A 25,247-nucleotide genomic window follows, 5' to 3' on the forward strand; every position below is an offset into this window, starting at 1 on the left:
CTCTTAATAATCTGATAACTACAGGAAATCAGACGTTGTCAGTAATAGTTCAGTGTGTTTACATGCTCTTAATAATCTGATAACTACAGGAAATCAGACATTGTCAGTAATAGTTCAGTGTGTTTACATGCTCTTAATAATCTGATAACTACAGGAAATCAGACGTTGTCAGTAATAGTTCAGTGTGTTTACATGCTCTTAATAATCTGATAACTACAGGAAATCAGACTTTATCAGTAATAGTTCAGTGTGTTTACATGCTCTTAATAATCTGATAACTACAGGAAATCAGACGTTGTCAGTAATAGTTCAGTGTGTTTACATGCTCTTAATAATCTGATAACTACAGGAAATCAGACTTTATCAGTAATAGTTCAGTGTGTTTACATGCTCTTAATAATCTGATAACTACAGGAAATCAGACGTTGTCAGTAATAGTTCAGTGTGTTTATATGCTCTTAATAATCTGATAACTATAGAAAATGTTGTCAGTAATAGTTCAGTGTGTTTACATGCTCTTAATAATCTGATAACTACAGGAAATCAGACGTTGTCAGTAACTGGTTCAGTGTGTTTACATGCTCTTAATAATCTGATAACTACAGGAAATCAGACGTTGTCAGTAATAGTTCAGTGTGTTTACATGCTCTTAATAATCTGATAACTACAGGAAATCAGACGTTGTCAGTAACTGGTTCAGTGTGTTTACATGCTCTTAATAATCTGATAACTACAGGAAATCAGACTTTATCAGTAATAGTTCAGTGTGTTTACATGCTCTTAATAATCTGATAACTACAGGAAATCAGATGTTGTCAGTAATAGTTCAGTGTGTTTAAATGCTCTTAATAATCTGATAACTACAGGAAATCAGACTTTATCAGTAATAGTTCAGTGTGTTTATATGCTCTTAATAATCTGATAACTACAGGAAATCAGACGTTGTCAGTAATAGTTCAGTGTGTTTACATGCTCTTAATAATCTGATAACTACAGGAAATCAGACATTGTCAGTAATAGTTCAGTGTGTTTACATGCTCTTAATAATCTGATAACTACAGGAAATCAGACGTTGTCAGTAATAGTTCAGTGTGTTTACATGCTCTTAATAATCTGATAACTACAGGAAATCAGACTTTATCAGTAATAGTTCAGTGTGTTTACATGCTCTTAATAATCTGATAACTACAAGAAATCAGACATTGTCAGTAATAGTTCAGTGTGTTTACATGCTCTTAATAATCTGATAACTACAGGAAATCAGACTTTATCAGTAATAGTTCAGTGTGTTTACATGCTCTTAATAATCTGATAACTACAGGAAATCAGACGTTGTCAGTAATAGTTCAGTGTGTTTACATGCTCTTAATAATCTGATAACTACAGGAAATCAGACGTTGTCAGTAATAGTTCAGTGTGTTTACATGCTCTTAATAATCTGATAACTACAGGAAATCAGACGTTGTCAGTAATAGTTCAGTGTGTTTACATGCTCTTAATAATCTGATAACTACAGGAAATCAGACTTTATCAGTAATAGTTCAGTGTGTTTACATGCTCTTAATAATCTGATAACTACAGGAAATCAGACGTTGTCAGTAATAGTTCAGTGTGTTTACATGCTCTTAATAATCTGATAACTACAGGAAATCAGACGTTGTCAGTAATAGTTCAGTGTGTTTACATGCTCTTAATAATCTGATAACTACAGGAAATCAGACGTTGTCAGTAATAGTTCAGTGTGTTTACATGCTCTTAATAATCTGATAACTACAGGAAATCAGACGTTGTCAGTAATAGTTCAGTGTGTTTACATGCTCTTAATAATCTGATAACTATAGAAAATGTTGTCAGTAATCCGATCAATGCGTTTACATGTAATTGAGTAATGAGATAATGGGGAAAACTCTGAATCTACATGAGTCACACAGTAATCACATTTCTGCTTTGCAACCAGCCAATAAACTCACGGAAGACGACGCAACGTAAACATAACATAGAACTCATGCCGCATTTATTTCTAAAACATCGCACCACTTTACCTGAAAATATGAACATACATCATGTAGCAGTTGAAGAATATTTAAATCCATAATTTTGTGTTTGATTTGCTCCAGAAATGTTTTGCTGCGTCTCACAACATCTACCTTCTGATCTCGCGCATGCGCAGACTGAGAAATCCGATAAAAGTCAGATTACTAGTTTATATGCACTGAGAAATCTGATTACTGAGCTAAAATCCAGCCTCTTTATCAGATTTCTTAATCAGATTTCTAGATCTGAGTACAGTGTTTACATGACCATTTGAATAATTGGATAACTGCAGAAATCTGATTATGATTGGATTCCTGAGTGCATGTAAATGCACTCACTGTCATTGGTTCTGCTGATTGTTAACTCAGTCCTAAGCTCTTCTGTTAAGTTCTCAAGGACCTCCCCTTCTTAAATCCTTACACTGGTTCCCAGTCTGTTCTAGAATAGCCTTCAAGGAGCTGTCGATGCTCGATAACCGTCTTAATGGTCAGGAGCAGCGTATTTACCTGACCTGCTGCCGCGATATGAGCCCAGCAGAACCCTCAGATTATTAGTCAGTCAGTCCTGCCGAAATTGGAGACTAAACATGGAGAAGCAGCTGCTCTTAAACGGATCAAAGTGGACAGAGAGCATTAGAAGAGCCGACACTGGACACTTTAAACCAGCCTGAAAACGACCCTGTTACAGCAGCTTTCAGCTCAGCTTAAACCCTGTCAGCTCTGCTGCTCTCCTCTCCTGTAGTGCTGCTCTGTTATTCTTAATCAGATCTTTCATTTAATCTTTATGTCTTCTCTTTTAAATATATTGGGCCTCATTCTGCAACATCTTCAAGATCGTAAGAAAAATCTACATCAGATTCTTGTTGTGCTCTTAAAGAGCAGAACGGTTCTCACGCTTGTGCTCTTGAGCAGATTCTGTTCTCACTTAAGACCAAATCCCAAACCGCGTAAGAGGGTTTTAAGAAGACATTTCTTCTTAAGAACGGTTGGTGAATGAGGCCCATCATTTTTAATCATGTTTTAATGATGGCGTCTATTCTCCTACATCTTGTTTTGGATCATCTTTGCATTCTCTTATTCGTAAAGTGCTCTGAGTGACCGCAGTGTATGAAAGGTGCTGTATAACTAAACATGCCCTGACTTCTGTTTCCATACTTCCTAAGACGAGCGTAATTAGTCCATATCAATCAGCAGGGAGAAATCAATCATTTGTGTCCGTTTTCTAATGAATTTTATTAGACGTATTAGAGCTCAAGACCACACACAGCCCAAAGCGTCTGAATATCCACTTACTTTTGACACCTCCCACACTTGATGACACTGTTGGTCTCCTTGATTGACGGCTCGTAGACGAAGCTTGGATACTCTGTGTCGCAAGGCTGCAGGATGTCCCCCTTTGACTTCTTACTGGCTGCACAGACAGCACATTAAATCTCTGATGAAGACTCTCCAAAGATGAAGATGAAGAACTTATTCAGCAACAAAGAGATTCTTACTGTTCATGAGCAATACAGGAATAATACTAACAGCACGAACATGCAAAACAGCACTGAACACATAAGATACACGAAAGTGATCAAAAACAGTGCATTTGGTTGAAAAATAAAGAAGAATATTTATTTAGATTTAGGATGAACCCCAACAGGATCCTAACTTCTGTTTAAGGCCCGTTTCTATGGTTTTTAGGCGGCTGAGTCAGGCAGCGTTGTTCACTACTGTCACGGTTGGCTCCTCCCAGTCCGGTCCATGTGCTTTTTGTTTTGATCCCAGTCCAGCCCCTTGTTTGGTTACTCCACTCCTGACTGTTCCCACCTGTGTTTCCACCTGTCCCTCATTTATCCTCATGTATTTAAGCCCTGTGTTTTCTCCTGTGTGGTTGCAGGTCTTTGTTTGATGTCTGTTGTTTGATGTTTGTATGTTTGAATTGTTTGTTTGGAAGCCTGTTTTGACGTGCTGTTTATATAGTCTTGGATTTGTTTGTTTGGTTGAATGTCTGACTCTCATGCTCTCGGTATTGATTATTGGAATCTGGACTGGCTTGATCATGACCCTGGATTTGCCCTCAATAAAAGTCGCTTATCTCTGCATGTGCATCTGCCTCATCGCTCCCCGGCGTTACAACTACCAGCATAATGAGCTCCATTTATTCCTACTGTAAAACGCGGCTTTCACTGGGAGATGTTTTTCTCTTCTAACTCTGCGTTTTAAACATCTCAGACGCTGCCGACTCGAACTCCACCGCCCCTCTGACCACCTTCCTGTGTTAAAGTAGATGATGGAGTATTACAGTGATGGTGGTGAATAATGAGGAGGCGGAGCTGAACGGGTGTCTGTTTATTAGGAGGAGGAACTTTAGCGTGCTCGGCTAAAGCATTTGGGAAATGGAGACTGAAACTGGGGAGCGGAGACTCTGATAAACAGCAGCAGGCGCTCTCACAGTATTCACTACTTAGAGTTTGTCAGACTTTAGTTCTGTTTGGAAATGGAGACTGAAACTGAAACTTTCTGTAATTCGGCCGCAGATTTAGAGGCTCTGTTCATGTGGAGCCTCAAGACTCCAAAGAACTTCTCCACTACATGTTGAAGAGAATCTAAAAACATGACTTGATACACAAAACACAGCAAAACAACAGAAGCAGGAAGTCCCTGCAGTGCCATCGCCATCTGTACAGTTTATCAAAAGATGAAAACATTCAAAACTACAAACAAAGAGTAAAGAATAAGTAACAATAATGGTGTTCGCTGCCTCAGATGATCAGCCGTTCTCTGCTGTTGAGAACGCTGGATTTTGTGGGACTGCGGCCTACTGATCGGCTTCTGCGATACAAGCTGAGCAGAATTCTCAGATCATTAGGAACTGGTCAGTCAGTCCAGCCAAAGGTGAACAAACTGTGCTGCTCTTAAATGGACCAAAGTGGACAGAGAGCATTAGAAGAGCCGACACTGGACACTTTAAACCAGCCTGAAAACGATCCTGTTTGAGCAGCTTTCAGCTCAGCTTAAACCCTGTCAGCTCTGCTGCTCTCCTCTCCTGTAGTGCTGCTCTGTTATTCTTAATCAGATTTTTCATTTAATCTTTATTTCTTCTCTTTAAAATATATTGGGCTTCATTCTGCAACATCTTCCCAAGTTTCTTCTAAAATGTGCTCTGGATTTTTTTGCTGGATTCGGTGGGACTGCAGCCCACACACGGTAATAACTTTAGCAAGTTTAGTTTAAGGAGCTCTGAACGTCGGTTTCGGCTGAGGGTTTTCATTTATGTGCAACACTCACTTCCACGGTGATCCTTGGTGATATATCAATGAATAATTCAGGTAAATAAAACCTGATATGTTTGATCTCTGGCTCTCGTGCACCCTCTGCCCTGCCTTGGCACGCACATGCATATATTAGGACTGTGTTGGGTAATGAGGTGTTGGGATATCACTTACATGCATGAAAGGAGGCCTTAGCTGAGTGGGAGGGAGTGGTGAAACGCATGTGTTCAAAAATGCGGTCGATGGAACATGATGACAGCAGCCACATGATGATGATGATGATGATGACATGGAGGATGATGGGTACAAACAGAGGTAAACGGGTTGCAATAAGACTGATGAAAATATTGTTGCCGTCCAAATATTCATTTTGAGATTTTTATACAATAGTGTCAGATTAATGAGCTTATTGCCGGATATTTTATTCTTTTATTCAGTGAAATTGTCATTCCATGGGGAGATCATTTTCCCTGTTTTGAAAAATAATAAAGATAATTTTGCTTATTTCAAGAAATGATGATTAAAACAAGTAAACTGATCTGCCAGTGGAATAAGACAATACAATTACACAAAACAAGTAAACGTCTGGAAATAAGTGCAATAATCTCACAATATTCTTACAATAATCACATACTGAGAAATGGAAGATACATTTAAGACATTTTCACTATCATATCATTTTCTGCAGTGTTTATCTTGCATTTATCTTGGCATGCACTTGTAAGACATCACAGATCATTAGGATACACACAAATAAACATAAATGCAGCAGAAAGTAACAAGTTCTCTTGTGAGCTGGTTTACTCAAAGTCTAACGCCTCCAGCTGTTACATTTATTCGTTAAATTCCATTAGCAGCGCCGATTTAACATAAAGCACTGATTAAATAAAGCAGGTATTTGATGATAGCTACAAATAATACTGGGCTTCCTCGATGAGAGTATAGTTATAGAGTATAGAGTATAGTGTAGTGGGTAACACATCTGCCCTCCATGCCATAGACTGGGGTTCATTCAGCACCCAACACTATACCAATAAGAGTCCTTGGGCAAGACTCCCAACACCGCCTTCACCTCCCTGTGTAAAATGATCAAACTGTAAGTCACTCTGGATAAGAGTGTCTGCCAAACGCTGTAAATATACATAAAATGTTATTTGTTTTCATTCTAATTTGTGTTTTTCACAGCAAATAAAGACTTACTGCCCAAAAAGTGGCTTTTAAAATCTATTTTTTTTCTTTCGCCCAGTATTGTACATAAAGCAAGTCAAGCACTGTGAACTCTGGTTGTTTTATAATCAGATCTTCTTGTCAAAAAAGGAAAAAATCTACAAGCTTCTATTTATTCTGCTGAGCAGTTGTGGTTCCAGTGATAGAGGGTTTTCTTTGGACGGCAACAACAGGATACAAGGTTAAAATGACAGTAATACTCTTAATATCCAGCTCTCAGTTTCTCTGCACTCACCCTCAACAAAACGATCTGAATGCCATAATCCATAGACGTTGAAGTCCAGTAGAAATCTGTCTCAGGAAGAAACAAGAAAGAAGTTTCCAAGTTTAAACTGACCGTCGTTTATCTTTCATAGCTACTGAAGTGAAAGCAGCATAAACTCACAACAGGACGTTGGATGTAAACCACTTCAGGGCTGCCATCACGTTGTAAAACGGCTGAGGGAAAAAGACACGGGATAAAGAATGTGAATAAGATGGAAACCATTCCTGCTGCACTGACACTTAATTTGGACATGGATAAAATTGGGTGGATAAAAGGTCTCCAACCTTTTCACTCATCAATGTTCAAAGCTAAAGATTTCTGCTATTGGTGTCCTTAACTGATCAATTACAAAATCACAGATGAAACTGTAGTCAGAAATCACACACACACACACACACACACACACACACACACACACACATATATATATATATATATATATATATATATATATATATATATATATATACACACACACACACACACACACACACACACATATATATATATATATATATATATATATATATATATATATATATATATATATATATACACACACACACACATACACACACACACACATATATATATATATATATATATATATATATATATATATATATATATATATATATATATATATACACACACACATATAGTGAAGAGGGTATATATTCATATGCCCTCTTTTAATAATTAATATTCATGTCCAAGCTTGTGATTAGCTATACCTGCCCTCTTTTTTGATTGGTTACCTCGCAAAAAAGTGACACAACATGCAGAGCTCATTTGCTTAAGGTGAATATTTTTGAACTTGAGAATTACTGAAAATAAGCAAACTGCAGCAAATCTGGCATTTTGGGCAGATTATGCTTCGCTGTCTGAACGCAGTACGAGGCTGCTCTTGTTGTCATGACTGGATTTGTACACTGTTGAGCTTCTAAGAAGAAAATGTAAAAATATGCACTAATGTATTGCGTCTTTTTAAAAATGTGGACTGTTGTAAGTTAGATGAACTGATACGATTATACATTTTCCTTCCATTTTTAACGTGATACTATTGAGAACGGGAACAAAATGTCAGTAGGAACAAGAAGTTCAGAGTGCAGAGGCTGGGGTCCTTGGACCCCCATGTCTATGATAGGTCAGAGGATTTTGTTTGAGCCAATCATTTGGCCCAGGGAAGGTGGCAGCGTTTCTGGATCCTGTTTATATTTGGGTTCTTCTTTGTGTTTTAGAGTTTAACAGCGTTTGTGGATGCAGTGATGAACTGTGTTCAGACAGTGGTTTTCAGAAGTGTTTCTGAGCCCATGCAGTGATTTCCACTACAGAATCATGTCTGTTTTTAATGCAGCGCTGCCTGAGGGCCCAAAGATCACGGCCAGCAGATACTGGTGTTCAGCCTCGTCCCTCACAGACAGAGATTTCTCCAGATTCTCTGAGTCTTTAATGATGTTCTGCACCGTAGACGATGGAAAGCAGAAGCTCTTTGCTGTTTTATGTTGAGGAACGTTCTTCTTGAGTTGTTGCTCTATTTGATGGTCCAGTCTTTCTCAGAGTGGTGACCCCTCCTCCTCTTTACTTCTGACTCCGCCTCTCTGAGATGCTCTTTATACCCAGTCATGTTACTGACCTGCTGCCAATCAACCACCAGGTGTTTTATTAGCATCACACAACTTTACCCTCAAAATGGGAAAATAAAATATAGATATATATTTCTTTGTGCTATTTTCATTGAAATATGGGGTTTAAGTGATTTGGACATCATTGCATTTTGTTTAAACATTTACATTCTACACAGCGTCCCAACTTTTTTGGAAATAGGGTTGTCAATAAAGAATATTTTTAGATCTAATTCTTTAAAAAGCTCCTGATGATGATGCAGATTTGTTGTGACTGTGGCCATGTATGTAAGGTTCTCCTTGATGCCTGTGCATTTCACACTCTGAAAGTGAGAACAGTCATCATGTTTTAAGCATTTTTACAGGCCAGTAGTTCAGGATAAAGTAGTTTATGTAGCTGTGAATGTGTCTTGTAATTGGACATTTAGCCAAATGGTTAAGAACTTCAGCTTATTGCAAGGAATCACGTACAACGCTCGCACTAATCTGCTGTCACTGCATCCTGTGATGTGTTTATCGTACAGTAATGTTACAAAAATACAACTTATCGTGCAGCTCTAATAGAAAAAAGTACTTTAAAACAGAATGTGAAGCGCTTAAAAAGCTGGACTTTGGCGTGTCTAACGTGATGGTCACTCATCTGAGTCTCAGTGCTGTGAGTGGATTAAATACATACGCTGAGAAGTGGACGTGCGCTGCTGGCAGAATGTGGATTCACTTTACACATGGCCTGATAATCATATAGAGAAATCCTGTGGAAACACAAACACATACAGATCATTCACCGGTTCAGCTGAAGGTCTGTGACTGGATACAGTACCTTATAGGTTTACTGCACAGGTGTACAGTTACAGACTGTAACCCACCTGTTGCCAACCCCTCTATTGCACTCATGCTTGGTTAGTTTCTGACCACAGGGCTGCTGTTGTCCAGGTATTATCTGGCTGGTGCTCCATTTTCAGCACACCAGTGACACTACCATGGTAATGTGTGTGGTGATCAGCAGCGTTGGTGGAGTTTTAACACAAGTCCGTGTTACTGCTAGGTTGAACGTGGACCCCAAAACACCCAACACCCAAAAACGTCCAGTCTAGAGTGGCTCTGTGGCCAGAAACTGACCACTGATGAAGGAATAGTGGATGGCGAGCATAACTTGTCCACAGCAGCAGTCTCTTATCTGCCCTTACATGCTGGTGGTAAGCCAGATATTTACAACAAGCCAGATATTCCATCATTTTCAAACAGAGATGCAAGGCAAAATTCTGCCATCACTGTTACCATGGCAACGTTTACACGTTTGCATGCCAGTGTCGGTCATGTACCGCTGTGAGGCATTTAGCATTTTATTTTCATTACCTACATGCAAACGCAGCACAACTGGACACCAAGAAGTTGGGTGTTTCTAATAAAGTGGCCAGACATGTAACACAGATATACAAGGCTTTTTTTCTTTTTAAATGTACAAGGCTGGTGTTTCTAATAAACTGGCCAGACGTACAAGGTTGAAGTTTCTCTTAAAGTGGCCAGAAGTTACAACAAGTATGTACAAAGTTGGGGTTTCTATTAAAGTGGCCACAGACACAGACATACTAGTTTGGGGTTTCTCTTAAAGTGGCCAGACTTCCAAGTGGCCAAACATACGACACAGACATTCTAGGTTGGGGTTTCTACTGAACTGGTCAGCATATTACACTGACATACAAGGTTGCCATACCTTTTAAACATGCCCATCCGCAGCAGCTGAGACATCACCGACCCGTCAACTTCCCCAAAAAATCTGCCAACCTGCGAAAAAAGAGCACCTTCAGCAATCTGACATGGAGATCAGCCTAACTTTATTAGTTTGGCGCTGTGCTTCCCCCTCTGGGCCAACCCGAGGGAACCGTGGCCCAGTTAAAAAGCAATTTTATTAATAACTTTATATTAAGTGTCTCTAATAACTGTATAGTCACACATGAATAACATATGCAGCAACTATGTAACGACTGATGATCTAAGCAATGTTACAGATGGATTACATATCTAAAGATTAAGAGACCCTTATTAGTCCCACAGCGGGGAAATTCCACCTCCACATCTAACCCACCCATGAAGTGAAACACCACATACACACTAGTGAACACACACACACACTAGGGGGCAGTGAGCACACTTGCCTGGAGCGGTGGGCAGCCCTATCCACAGCGCAGTTGGGGGTTAGGTGTCTTGCTCAAGGACACCTCAGTCATGGACTGTCGGCACTGGGGATCAAACTGAGACCTTCCGGTTACAGGGCCAGTTCCCTGACCTCCGGCCCACGACTGCCCCAGTTAGCTTACAGCTGCATGACTACTGCAGTCTGAGCGCTTTAGCAGCGGCGAAGTTGCCTGCACTTTTGATGAGATGGAAAAGTTGGAATGGCTGGTTTCAGTCGAGCTGTAGCTGCTCACAGAAGCTGCACGGCAGCACACACAAGCGAGTAAATTATTCAGTTCACCCAGCCTTCCCTTCCTTCATACTGCACCGCTCCACGACACACTACTCTCTCTCTCTCTCTCTCATCCTGCGCTTCCTCTCTCGCCCCGTCTTCTCTCCCTGCTTTCCTACTTCTTCTCCTTTCTGCGTTCTAACTGTCTCACTCCCTCTTCGCCCTCTCTTCTGTCTCATCACCCACAAACACTGCGGCAGTCACGCAGAGCAGCACAAATGCATTAATGCATCTAAAACATGCTTTAAGCAAAAAAGCCTCAGCAAGGCCTGTTTCTCTGATGCTTCTCAGAGTTTGCAACCCATTTCCTGTTAAAGCACAACCACTGCTGCTCCAGTCGGGATGAAATATTTACTAGACATTGTGATGCAGCCAGACCACCATCTGCCCAGTGTGGCAAAAGTATGTGGACACCTGAACCTGACCGTCACACCTATATGCTTGTTGGAAATTCCATTCCAAAGCTGTGGGCTTTAATATAGAGCTGTCCCGCCTTTTGCAGTTGTAACAGCCTCCACTCTTCTGGGAAGGCGTGTCCGAGGGTCTGAGGGACTTTGTGTCCATTCCACTGCCAGTGTGTGGAGTGTGAGGTGTGAAATGCCCAAATGGTATTTGTGGGGTCCCATGTTGTCTGGCTACTCCAGCGCTGACCGGCTGCTCACTCACTCACCGCCGACAGTTTCAACAGTGTGTCTTAACAATTCCTCTTCCGTAACGTCTCTGTTCTAGTGCGGTTCTGCGCTCGTCCTCGCATTAACCGAGGCCGTACTCATCTCTTCTTCTGTCTTCAGTGTGAGAAATGAGGAGCAGCGCCTTTTTGCAGCAAACTCTTCAACAATTTTCAGAGGTGTCCCGGGCATAGTGACGGCTATAAAAAGACCAACTGGGAGAACCAGTTTGCAACAGCGCCACCCTGAGGCAGAGCGGTGCTGCAGCTCTAGTTAGTTAAGAACACCAGTTGAATCGAATTCAGAACCATCAGCCCATCCGTACAGTGAATCAAATCAAATCAAATTTATTTGTAGAGTTTTTTACAACTGATGATGTCACAAAGCAGCTTCACAGAATTCCAGTAGAGACAGAGTTTTAACATGAATGTAAAACCCCCAGGTGAGCAAGCCAGGGGGCCCCAGTGGCCAGGTGAACCTCCCTCAGAGCTGAGGAAGAAACCTTGGGAGGAACCAGGCTCACCGGGGGGACCCGTCCTCCTCTGGTCAGACTACCTACAGAGTTATTATACTACTAATATTAATAGCAGTAGTATTAGTAGTAGGAATAGCTGGGAGTCCATGAGAACTTCACTGTAGGGTGGGCAGCTAGTCCAAGCTGGGCATGGGCAGCTGGTCTGAAGTGGGTAGCAGGAGGGCTCGGCAGTCGGTCGTCCTTCAGTGTCCGGCCGCACATACATGCAGATTAGTGAACACACACACAAGGGGGTGGTGAGCACACTTGCCCGGAGCGGTGGGCAGCTCTATCGACACCACCCGGGGAATAATTGGGGGTTAGGTGTCTTGCTCAACGGCACTTTAATCAGCCGAGGGGATCGAACCGGCGACCTTCCAGACACAGGGCTGGTGCCCTAATGTCCAGCCACGACTGCCACAACAGATCATCATCATTTTCTGAGACTGTTTTCCTGTTTTTGCATTTGAGCAATGTTTTTTTTCCCTAATGCAAAGTCATAATAAGTTTATTTTCAGAGACCCCCAGATTTTTCATTCTGAGACATTCGGCCTTTATTTCACAACTTGCCTCTTAGCAATGGGTGAGGCTGAAACAAGAGAAGCCTCATGTCTCCACATATTTCTGGCCATTTCGTGTCTTTCCCCATCATAAATACCCTCTGCCTTCATTTTTAAAGCACTGCATGGCTGGGCTCCCAGCTACATCTCTGACCTCCTCTGCTTCCAGTCCACCTCACGAGCTCTAAGATCTTCTAGCCAGCTGCTCTTAGCCATTCCACGCTCTCAGATGAGATTTCAAAGTGACCGGGCCTTTTCTGTAGCTGCCCCAAGACTCGCCTTCCGTACAGGAATCTCCCACAATAGAGGTTTTTAAGTCAGATCTTCTGTCCTGGTTGGTTCTGTCCTGGTTGGTTCTGTCCTGGTTGGTTCTGTCCTGGTTGGTTCTGTCTTGCCAGTGTAGTTGCTCTTTTTTGTTTTACTGTGTTTATTCGATTTGTTTTGTGTGCATGTTGTTATGTATTTTCCTCGACCAGTGTGTTGTACAGTAGTGATGAGCTGTTATTTTAACTGATATTTTTGTGCAGCAAAAAGTCTGATTGTTCACCAATGATATGATAATAATGAGTGATAACGTGCATTAGGAGTCTGAGGTGTGTTAATTGGATGTATATATTGTCGACACGCACTGTTTGATGTAAATTAACCTCTTCAACTCCTCAGGACCACCGGTGGCTCCAAACCGCACTTGGTCATGTTCTCCATAACGTTCATACTCCATCAGCTCCATTCAGAAGCTGGGCGTCGTGTGAGGCTGTAGCTCTTCTCTCCAGTCTAATAGACGGTGACGTCATTTTAAACCCTTATAATAAAAGAAGCTGAACTTTGTTTTTCTACTGAAAGTCGACCCGTTTTTCCCCAAATCTGGGCTCTAAACTATAAACAGACGGCGTCTCTTCAGTGATCTGCTCTGGAAACATCACTTCTAGAGAACAACACAAAGAGCAGCGCAGATTTTTGGCCTTCAGCAGTAAATTGTGAGCGTGTGGTGAAATGTGGAGATCATAAAACACACGTTCTGATCATTTGAGGGGAACTTTTATAATAAATAAATAAATAACATAACATATGATAATAAAATAACATTTATTTAAAGCAGTTACTGAATAATTTACGATTATGGTCACGAAAATTCAGACGGACAAACCAAAATATACCCTGGTATAAATAAATAAATAAATAAATAAATAAATAAATAAATAAATAAATAAATAAATATCAAATGGAAAAAGAGCAAATCATTTGATGTGATGTCATCGCTCATGTCACATAAACGCAGCTTGTAATTTCAGCACCTTTAACATGAAACAGCCTCCCTGTTTAGTAACTTCAACTGACCAGTGCAGGTGATTTTGCATGGGTGTACACCTGCGGTGAGAAACCTGCAGCTACCAGCAGAAACTTCTCTACAGCCCACGGTCTCAACACCTCCGCTCACACATGCTCCGCTATTACCTTACAGCGCTCACACACACACGCCTCTCTGAGATGGTACACACACCTCATTCCTTTGTTTGGAGATGACGATGAAGCCGTTGCTGTCAATGACATAACAGCTGAGGTCCTAATAAGGGGGAGAGAGCAAGAGAGAGACAGAGAGAGACAGAGAGAGACAGAGAGAGAGAGAGAGAGAGAGAGAGAGAGAGAGGGAGAGAGAGAGACAGAGAGAGAGACAGAGAGAGAGAGAGAGAGAGAGACAGAGAGAGAGACAGAGAGAGACAGAGAGAGAGAGACAGAGAGAGACAGAGAGAGAGAGCAAGAGAGAGAGACAGAGAGAGAGACAGAGAGAGACAGAGAGAGAGACAGAGAGAGAGAGACAGAGAGAGAGACAGAGAGAGACAGAGAGAGAGAGCAAGAGAGAGAGACAGAGAGAGACAGAGAGAGACAGAGAGAGAGCAAGAGAGAGAGACAGAGAGAGAGAGCAAGAGAGAGAGACAGAGAGAGACAGAGAGACAGAGAGAGACAGAGAGAGACAGAGAGAGAGCAAGAGAGAGAGACAGAGAGAGACAGAGAGAGAGAGAGAGACAGAGAGAGAGCAAGAGAGAGAGACAGAGAGAGAGAGCAAGAGAGAGAGACAGAGAGAGACAGAGAGACAGAGAGAGACAGAGAGAGACAGAGAGAGAGCAAGAGAGAGAGACAGAGAGAGACAGAGAGAGAGAGAGAGAGACAGAGAGAGACAGAGAGAGAGAGAGAGAGAGAGAGAGAGAGAGAGAGACAGACAGAGACAGACAGAGACAGACAGAGAGAGAGAGAGAGAGACAGAGAGAGAGAGAGAGAGACAGGCAGAGAGAGAGAGAGAGAGAGACAGAGAGAGAGAGAGAGAGAGAGAGAGAGATAAACTAAATAAACAAAATAAACAACATCATTAACCCGTTTAGACTTTAAAGCAGGAGTGTCTGATCTCATCTACAAATGGTGCAGCTGCAGGTTCTCACCCAACACAGCAGGAGCTCAAATGATCAGTTGAGACCAACTGATCAAACGAGCACATCTGCAGTCACACCGGCCGTTTGTGGATGAGACTGGACACCACTGTTCTAGACGGTCACTGACTGGGTGTGTGGGTGCTCACCAGTAGGTGTTGCTGATAGAAAGAGGCAGGAAAACTTCAGAAAGACTAATCATGATAGCGGCTCAGGGACAGGTAAGACGTCCTCTAACAACCGAACGCGTTTGATTTCACCGTAAAAGCCGCAACGTTGAATGTGTCACGAAAAATAAACAACATGAAAATGTGAAATATTCAGACACGTTTCTGGGACGTGATGCAATTCTTTAGAAACATGCTGTGTTGTCCTTCTTAAAAAAAGATATGAAACAGGTCAAATGAGAAGGGAAAGTTTCTCCGCCTCATTCAGGAGCTGAAACTTTGCTGCTTTTAAGCAGTGGTGGACAGTAACTGAGTAACTGAGTACCTGAGTAACTGAGTAACTGAGTAACTGAGTAAATGTAATTAGTTTCTGTACTTTAGTATTTTTGGTGTATCTGTACTGAAGTTTCTCCGTTCTGGGCGACTTTTTCCTTTCACTCCACTACATTTCAGAGTCTAATATCCGACTTTTTCCTCCTACATTTTGAGAAATCTGTCGTTCCTTTTGGTTTCTGTGTGTATAAAAACGTAACATGTCAAAACGAAAGAAGCGCAAAGCCAGAGCACCAATCAGGGCCCAGCGGTCACTTTGTTTAGAGCTGGTTTTGACCTGTTGGTCATACCGACCCAGTGCAGCACGCGGTTCAACGTCAGCGCAGCAGCGTAAAACTTTGGGAGAGTCTGTTCAACATAAATGATGAACTAACCTAACTTTGTGTAAATAGAGCTCAATATAGAAATATGTCCACATATGCAGTCGAGACTGACGCGGCTTTTTTCTGAATTTCTACAAACACCATTTCATTTTATAGTAAATGAGTTTGGGCTGGTTTATGTTTATGAACAGACGCCTACAGATCAACATAGTAAAGGAGCTCATCTGTGATCCTGAGTTTAAAGCCAGTTTTTATTCAACTGAAACTTGGAACTAAGTTGTAAATAAATCTGAAACTGAAACTTTGCTTGTGTGTAAAAAGTGATTTCAGAGCCACTCGGTTCTCCCTGATGGAAACTGTTTACCTTCAGTGTTTTGTGCTTCTGATCATTTTAATAGACGTCAGCGTCGCTAATTAATGACGTTCTATTAAAAGACTGGTTTACCAAGAGAGACGCTGGAGGACTTTCACCTGAAATGAGTTCATGAAGCCAGTCTGGTTATAAAAATGATAACAGGACATCAGAGCCAGAATTCCTCTTTTAGTACTTTTACTTTATACTTAAGTACATTTGAAGGGAAATACTTTAGTACTTTTACTCCAGTGGAGGTCTAAAGGGAGGAACTTCTACTTTTACTCAGGTAGATGGTTTGTGTACTTTGTCCACCGCTGCTTTTAAGAGATTCAGCTCCACACGAGACGAAGCACAAAACAGGCCGAATGTCTTCAAGTGCACTTAAGATCTGTGTTGCTCCTCACAGAACGAGAAAACAATGACACTGGGCCATTTTTGGAAAAGTGAAAGTAGCACAAAGAGAATCATCACATCATTCCGTGACTGGAACTTTGAGCTCATCCAAATATAACTGGGATGTTTATTGCCCCATTTGAGCTGCTATTGGAGATTCTAATCCAGCTGCTTCAACATCTTGCTTGTCACCGAGTCATTTAGCTTCAGTTAGCTGGAACGGAACATGTTCTGAGCAGATCATCCAAGCTAAGTTCACATTTACATTTCGGCAGATGCTTCTATCCAGAATGGCTTACAATTTGATCATTTGTACAAAGGAAGGCCAAAGCAGTGAGTGCGTTTACATGCACTCAATAATCCGATCAAACTCAGATTTCTGCAGTTAATTTCTGATTATTCAAGCAGCCGTGTAAACAGCACACTCCATTTTCTTAGACTGGAGTTAGGTCTAGAAATCCGATTGGGACATCTGATAAAGAGGCTGGATTTTAGCTCAGTAATCAGGTAAATTCTTACAGAGAAACCAAACACATGCGTGATGAGGACAGGTTTGAATATTCTTCGTTTTTCCTCTTCGTTATTCCTCTTTATGTTCTCAGGTAAAGCGGCGCGATGTTTAAAAAAAGCTGCAGCATGAAGTTTGAGCTTAACGTTACGTTTACGTTGTGTCTTCTTCTGTGAGGTAATCGGCTGGTTGTAAAGCAGAAATCTGATTACTGTCTGACTCATGTAGACCTGGAGTTTCCCCCATTATCTGATTACTGTCTGTCTCCTGTAGACCTGGAGTTTCCCCCTTATCTGATTACTGTCTGACTCATGTAGACCTGGAGTTTCCCCATTATCTGATTACTGTCTGACTCCTGTAGACCTGGAGTTTCCCCCTTATCTGATTACTGTCTGACTCCTGTAGACCTGGAGTTTCCCCATTATCTGATTACTGTCTGACTCCTGTAGACCTGGAGTTTCCCCATTATCTGATTACTGTCTGACTCCTGTAGACCTGGAGTTTCCCCATTATCTGATTACTGTCTGACTCCTGTACACCTGGAGTTTCCCCCTTATCTGATTACTGCCTGACTCCTGTAGACCTGGAGTTTCCCCCTTATCTGATTACTGTCTGACTCCTGTACACCTGCAGTTTCCCCATTATCTGATTACTGTCTGACTCCTGTAAACCTGGAGTTTCCCCATTATCTGATTACTGTCTGACTCCTGTAGACCTGGAGTTTCCCCCTTAGCTGATTACTGTCTGACTCCTGTAGACCTGGAGTTTCCCCCTTATCTGATTACTGTCTGACTCCTGTAGACCTGGAGTTTCCCCATTATCTGATTACTGTATGACTCCTGTAGACCTGGAGTTTCCCCATTATCTGATTACTGTCTGACTCCTGTACACCTGGAGTTTCCCCATTATCTGATTACTGTATGACTCCTGTAGACCTGGAGTTTCCCCATTATCTGATTACTGTATGACTCCTGTAGACCTGGAGTTTCCCCATTATCTGATTACTGTCTGACTCCTGTACACCTGGAGTTTCCCCATTATCTGATTACTGTCTGACTCCTGTAGACCTGGAGTTTCCCCATTATCTGATTACTGTCTGACTCCTGTAGACCTGGAGTTTCCCCATTATCTGATTACTGTATGACTCCTGTAGACCTGGAGTTTCCCCATTATCTGATTACTGTCTGACTCCTGTAGACCTGGAGTTTCCCCATTATCTGATTACTGTCTGACTCCTGTAGACCTGGAGTTTCCCCATTATCTGATTACTGTCTGACTCCTGTAGACCTGGAGTTTCCCCATTATCTGATTACTGTCTGACTCCTGTAGACCTGGAGTTTCCCCATTATCTGATTACTGTCTGACTCCTGTAGACCTGGAGTTTCCCCATTATCTGATTACTGTATGACTCCTGTAGACCTGGAGTTTCCCCATTATCTGATTACTGTCTGACTCCTGTAGACCTGGAGTTTCCCCATGATCTGATTACTGTCTGACTCCTGTAGACCTGGAGTTTCCCCATTATCTGATTACTGTCTGACTCCTGTAGACCTGGAGTTTCCCCATGATCTGATTACTGTCTGACTCCTGTAGACCTGGAGTTTCCCCCTTATCTGATTACTGTCTGACTCCTGTAGACCTGGAGTTTCCCCATTATCTGATTACTGTCTGACTCCTGTAGACCTGGAGTTTCCCCCTTATCTGATTACTGTCTGACTCATGTAGACCTGGAGTTTCCCCATTATCTGATTACTGTCTGACTCCTGTAGACCTGGAGTTTCCCCCTTATCTGATTACTGTCTGACTCCTGTAGACCTGGAGTTTCCCCATTATCTGATTACTGTCTGACTCCTGTAGACCTGGAGTTTCCCCATTATCTGATTACTGTCTGACTCCTGTAGACCTGGAGTTTCCCCATTATCTGATTACTGTCTGACTCCTGTACACCTGGAGTTTCCCCCTTATCTGATTACTGCCTGACTCCTGTAGACCTGGAGTTTCCCCCTTATCTGATTACTGTCTGACTCCTGTACACCTGCAGTTTCCCCATTATCTGATTACTGTCTGACTCCTGTAAACCTGGAGTTTCCCCATTATCTGATTACTGTCTGACTCCTGTAGACCTGGAGTTTCCCCCTTAGCTGATTACTGTCTGACTCCTGTAGACCTGGAGTTTCCCCCTTATCTGATTACTGTCTGACTCCTGTAGACCTGGAGTTTCCCCATTATCTGATTACTGTATGACTCCTGTAGACCTGGAGTTTCCCCATTATCTGATTACTGTCTGACTCCTGTACACCTGGAGTTTCCCCATTATCTGATTACTGTATGACTCCTGTAGACCTGGAGTTTCCCCATTATCTGATTACTGTATGACTCCTGTAGACCTGGAGTTTCCCCATTATCTGATTACTGTCTGACTCCTGTACACCTGGAGTTTCCCCATTATCTGATTACTGTCTGACTCCTGTAGACCTGGAGTTTCCCCATTATCTGATTACTGTCTGACTCCTGTAGACCTGGAGTTTCCCCATTATCTGATTACTGTATGACTCCTGTAGACCTGGAGTTTCCCCATTATCTGATTACTGTCTGACTCCTGTAGACCTGGAGTTTCCCCATTATCTGATTACTGTCTGACTCCTGTAGACCTGGAGTTTCCCCATTATCTGATTACTGTCTGACTCCTGTAGACCTGGAGTTTCCCCATTATCTGATTACTGTCTGACTCCTGTAGACCTGGAGTTTCCCCATTATCTGATTACTGTCTGACTCCTGTAGACCTGGAGTTTCCCCATTATCTGATTACTGTATGACTCCTGTAGACCTGGAGTTTCCCCATTATCTGATTACTGTCTGACTCCTGTAGACCTGGAGTTTCCCCATGATCTGATTACTGTCTGACTCCTGTAGACCTGGAGTTTCCCCATTATCTGATTACTGTCTGACTCCTGTAGACCTGGAGTTTCCCCATGATCTGATTACTGTCTGACTCCTGTAGACCTGGAGTTTCCCCCTTATCTGATTACTGTCTGACTCCTGTAGACCTGGAGTTTCCCCATTATCTGATTACTGTCTGACTCCTGTAGACCTGGAGTTTCCCCATTATCTGATTACTGTCTGACTCCTGTAGACCTGGAGTTTCCCCATTATCTGATTACTGTCTGACTCCTGTAGACCTGGAGTTTCCCCATTATCTGATTACTGTCTGACTCCTGTAGACCTGGAGTTTCCCCATTATGTGATTACTGTCTGACTCCTGTAGACCTGGAGTTTCCCCATTATCTGATTACTGTCTGACTCCTGTAGACCTGGAGTTTCCCCATTATCTGATTACTGTCTGACTCCTGTAGACCTGGAGTTTCCCCATTATCTGATTACTGTCTGACTCCTGTAGACCTGGAGTTTCCCCATTATCTGATTACTGTCTGACTCATGTAGACCTGGAGTTTCCCCCATTATCTGATTACTGTCTGTCTCCTGTAGACCTGGAGTTTCCCCCTTATCTGATTACTGTCTGACTCATGTAGACCTGGAGTTTCCCCATTATCTGATTACTGTCTGACTCCTGTAGACCTGGAGTTTCCCCCTTATCTGATTACTGTCTGACTCCTGTAGACCTGGAGTTTCCCCATTATCTGATTACTGTCTGACTCCTGTAGACCTGGAGTTTCCCCATTATCTGATTACTGTCTGACTCCTGTAGACCTGGAGTTTCCCCATTATCTGATTACTGTCTGACTCCTGTACACCTGGAGTTTCTCCCTTATCTGATTACTGCCTGACTCCTGTAGACCTGGAGTTTCCCCCTTATCTGATTACTGTCTGACTCCTGTACACCTGCAGTTTCCCCATTATCTGATTACTGTCTGACTCCTGTAAACCTGGAGTTTCCCCATTATCTGATTACTGTCTGACTCCTGTAGACCTGGAGTTTCCCCCTTAGCTGATTACTGTCTGACTCCTGTAGACCTGGAGTTTCCCCCTTATCTGATTACTGTCTGACTCCTGTAGACCTGGAGTTTCCCCATTATCTGATTACTGTATGACTCCTGTAGACCTGGAGTTTCCCCATTATCTGATTACTGTCTGACTCCTGTACACCTGGAGTTTCCCCATTATCTGATTACTGTATGACTCCTGTAGACCTGGAGTTTCCCCATTATCTGATTACTGTCTGACTCCTGTAGACCTGGAGTTTCCCCCTTATCTGATTACTGTCTGACTCCTGTAGACCTGGAGTTTCCCCATTATCTGATTACTGTATGACTCCTGTAGACCTGGTGTTTCCCCATTATCTGATTACTGTCTGACTCCTGTACACCTGGAGTTTCCCCATTTTCTGATTACTGTATGACTCCTGTAGACCTGGAGTTTCCCCATTATCTGATTACTGTATGACTCCTGTAGACCTGGAGTTTCCCCATTATCTGATTACTGTCTGACTCCTGTAGACCTGGAGTTTCCCCCTTATCTGATTACTGTCTGACTCCTGTAGACCTGGAGTTTCCCCATTATCTGATTACTGTCTGACTCCTGTAGACCTGGAGTTTCCCCATTATCTGATTACTGTCTGACTCCTGTAGACCTGGAGTTTCCCCCTTATCTGATTACTGTCTGACTCCTGTAGACCTGGAGTTTCCCCATTATCTGATTACTGTCTGACTCATGTAGACCTGGAGTTTCCCCATTATCTGATTACTGTATGACTCCTGTAGACCTGGAGTTTCCCCCTTATCTGATTACTGTCTGACTCATGTAGACCTGGAGTTTCCCCATTATCTGATTACTGTCTGACTCCTGTAGACCTGGAGTTTCCCCATTATCTGATTACTGTCTGACTCCTGTAGACCTGGAGTTTCCCCATTATCTGATTACTGTCTGACTCCTGTAGACCTGGAGTTTCACCATTATCTGATTACTGTCTGACTCCTGTAGAGCTGGAGTTTCCCCATTATCTGATTACTGTCTGACTCCTGTAGACCTGGAGTTTCCCCATTATCTGATTACTGTCTGACTCCTGTAGACCTGGAGTTTCCCCATTATCTGATTACTGTCTGACTCATGTAGACCTGGAGTTTCCCCATTATCTGATTACTGTCTGACTCCTGTAGACCTGGAGTTTCCCCCTTATCTGATTACTGTCTGACTCCTGTAGACCTGGAGTTTCCCCATTATCTGATTACTGTCTGACTCCTGTAGACCTGGAGTTTCCCCATTATCTGATTACTGTCTGACTCCTGTAGACCTGGAGTTTCCCCATTATCTGATTACTCAAATGCATGTAAACATGCCGACCGGATTACTGACTATATCTGCAGCTATCGGATTATGAAGTGCATGTAAACGCACTCAGTGTTGGGAGTCCTGCCTGAGGACTCTTAATGGTATAGAAAAGGGTGCCTGCCCAGGCGGGTGGTCAAACCACAGACTACAGCAAACTCCACTTACTGATTCTTTCTTATCTCGTAGTAACACAGGACGGCCCGTTAGAGATGCTCCTACACAACTTACTTTGGTATTAAAACTCTATGTACAGTAGAGTTAAAGGAGCAGCTCTTACCATATTGTCAGAACAGCTCAGTGGACACAGACCATCTACTCCTGCACACTGAATGAGGAGCAAGAGAAAGAGGATTAGAACATATAACAACCAGTGCACTTCTAAAAAACACGGACAAACAAAAATACACTGGTCAGGCAGAACATTCTGACCACTGTGGTTTCTGTAGTAGCGATGCTGTAAAGGTGTAGGAACAAACTCTTCGATGACACTCGTCTCTTGCATATAAAGATGTTTATTAGCATTGAGAGGTCGAAGTCACAGACAAGCCTTCGCGAATCAGCTTGGAGAGAAGAGCCAAATTCCTCTCTGACATACGTTCCCAACTCAGGGCTTTTATATGTTTGTGAGGACATATAGCCCACATCTGGTTTCTATCAAGATAGCCTTCAATGTATGGGTCTTATTCAAGCCAAATACCTTTCCCTCCATAATGGCCCTGATCACCTAATACCATATATAGGCATTGTTTACATTCAGGGGGCCTCCCTCCTGTCCAATGGACCCTCTCAATTTCCACTAGTACCTTGAGATCCCACTCCCATTTCAGTCTGGGGCCCACAGGATAAACTCCAACCAGGATCTACACAGTATAACCAATATGATAGAAATTAATGTTATGACTATAGAATTAATAAGATCAAATTCACCACACCACCTCCTCGTTTCTATGCTCAGTGTTCGTCTTATCAGCTCCTCTTACTGTATAGCTGCACTCTGTAGTTCTACAGTTACAGACTGTAGTCCATCTGTTTCTCTGATACTCTGTTACCCTGTTCTTCAGTGGTCAGGACCACAGGACGCTGCCCACAGGACGCTGCTGGCTAGATCTTTTTGGTTGGTGGACTATTCTCAGTCCAGCAGCGACACTGAGGTGTTTAAAAACTCCAGTTGCCACCACGTCAGTGTTACTGCAGTGCTGAGAATGACCCACCACCCAAACAGTACCTGCTCTGTGAGGGTCCATGGGGGTCCTGACCACTGAAGAACAGGGTGACAGAGTATCAGAGAAACAGATGGACTACAGTCTGTAACTGTAGAACTACAGAGTGCAGCTATACGGTCAGTGGAGCTGATAAAGTGGACAGTGAGCGTAGAAACATGGAGGTGGTCAGAATGCTCTGCCTGACCGGTACATTTTGATATTTTGATATAAAAGTTCTCCAAAAAAACCCCATGTACTGATAAAATACTGCATACTGTACGTTAGTACCATGATATCAGTACCAGTGTACTAGATTACATGACGAATCACCCAGCACTAAATCCACACTCTCACACAGACTCAGTCCAGGAATCCACTGATGGCTCAGAGTTTACAGCTATATACGCTACACGCTCTGCATTTGTTTGATATGCCGGCTGAGCGTATGTGTCAGTAATCTAATGAGATTAGATTCCGTCTCATGGATTCTATCAACACGCACTCGTTGAGCAGCTATGAGTCAGGCTGGCTGCTGAGTCAACAAGCACTGAATGCTATTGTGATGACACTGTTTTCCAGATGGGAAATAACAGCGTTGACTTACATCTGTATCGTTGGGCTGCGTCCAATCCGGCAGGAATGAATGGAGGAGAGAGGGGGAGAAAGATGAATGGGTTAGCAAACACATTTACTTTGATATATGTGTTAATATGACTAACCAGAACCACCAAAATCCCTCGTTACTCAATTAAACCGCTGCATTTGTCAGACCGTGTGAGGCTGTGTGGGCACCAGGCCCTCTGTGTTCTGATAATGAGGATTTCTGGTCGTTTGTGATGAATTACGTTATTAGCTCGCCTCCAGCTGTGTCTTACCGATGCGGCGCCACTTATGCACTCGCTCCTTCCTTGGCCAGCTGGAGATGTGATGCCACGCTGCCGTTATCACCACCAAATCCATCACTGCTCTTCTAATGTCCTTCACTGCTCAGACAGACATGCAGCGCTCACCACTGTAGACTAACCCTCCAGACCCAGGCCTACTCTACAGGACTGGGGATGTGCTCGGGTACTCGAGCACTCGGCTCCCTATTTTTGAATAATGAAATCACTACTACTATTATTCTGTGCTAACCTAAAACATGAGAGCTTTAACATGGGTGCGTTGCCAAGGATGCATTGTTAAGAAAAAAATTATAGTGTCAAGTAAAATTCCCTCAAATATAATCAAGAAATCAAACACTTCTGCTGAGATTGTTGTAAAAGCTTAAATTAAAATAATTTTCCTTATTTCTAGACATTTTTACTGCGTCAGTGTTACTGCAGTGCTGATGACACACCACCTGCTCTGTGAGGGTCCATGGGGGTCCTGACCACTGAAGAACAGGGTAATATACATTGGGGTATATACATCTGTATATATACATATACATATATATATATATATATATATACACACACATATGACCCCTATGTCCTGACACCACAGCTGGATAAAAACAACCTAACTGGATGTTGAGCTGTGAGGATAATAAATGGTCCAGTGTGTGTGTGTGAGAGAGAGAGAGACAGAGAGAGAGAGAGAGAGAGAGAGAGAGAGAGAGAGACAGACAGACAGAGAGAGAGTGAGAGACAGACAGAG

At 42.5% G+C, this 25,247-nt stretch overlaps 1 protein-coding gene across 3 annotated transcripts in view; it reads right to left on the bottom strand.

The window, feature by feature from the left end:
- Positions 1 to 25,247, bottom strand: part of cacna2d4a (calcium channel, voltage-dependent, alpha 2/delta subunit 4a) — a 230,781-nt gene that overhangs the window by 13,821 nt on the left and 191,713 nt on the right. For all 3 annotated transcript variants that reach the window (XM_037542278.1, XM_037542276.1, XM_037542274.1), the window contains 9 exons: positions 24,211 to 24,225; positions 22,682 to 22,729; positions 14,118 to 14,180; positions 10,122 to 10,192; positions 9,084 to 9,159; positions 6,903 to 6,955; positions 6,753 to 6,808; positions 5,465 to 5,485; positions 3,327 to 3,444 (listed from right to left, as the gene is read on the bottom strand). In XM_037542278.1, coding sequence (XP_037398175.1) covers positions 3,327 to 3,444; positions 5,465 to 5,485; positions 6,753 to 6,808; positions 6,903 to 6,955; positions 9,084 to 9,159; positions 10,122 to 10,192; positions 14,118 to 14,180; positions 22,682 to 22,729; positions 24,211 to 24,225 — 521 coding nt within the window. The remainder of the gene's footprint in view (positions 1 to 3,326; positions 3,445 to 5,464; positions 5,486 to 6,752; positions 6,809 to 6,902; positions 6,956 to 9,083; positions 9,160 to 10,121; positions 10,193 to 14,117; positions 14,181 to 22,681; positions 22,730 to 24,210; positions 24,226 to 25,247) is intronic.

This window comes from Pygocentrus nattereri, chromosome 1, assembly GCF_015220715.1.
Source record: "Pygocentrus nattereri isolate fPygNat1 chromosome 1, fPygNat1.pri, whole genome shotgun sequence".
Lineage (NCBI taxonomy): Eukaryota > Metazoa > Chordata > Actinopteri > Characiformes > Serrasalmidae > Pygocentrus > Pygocentrus nattereri.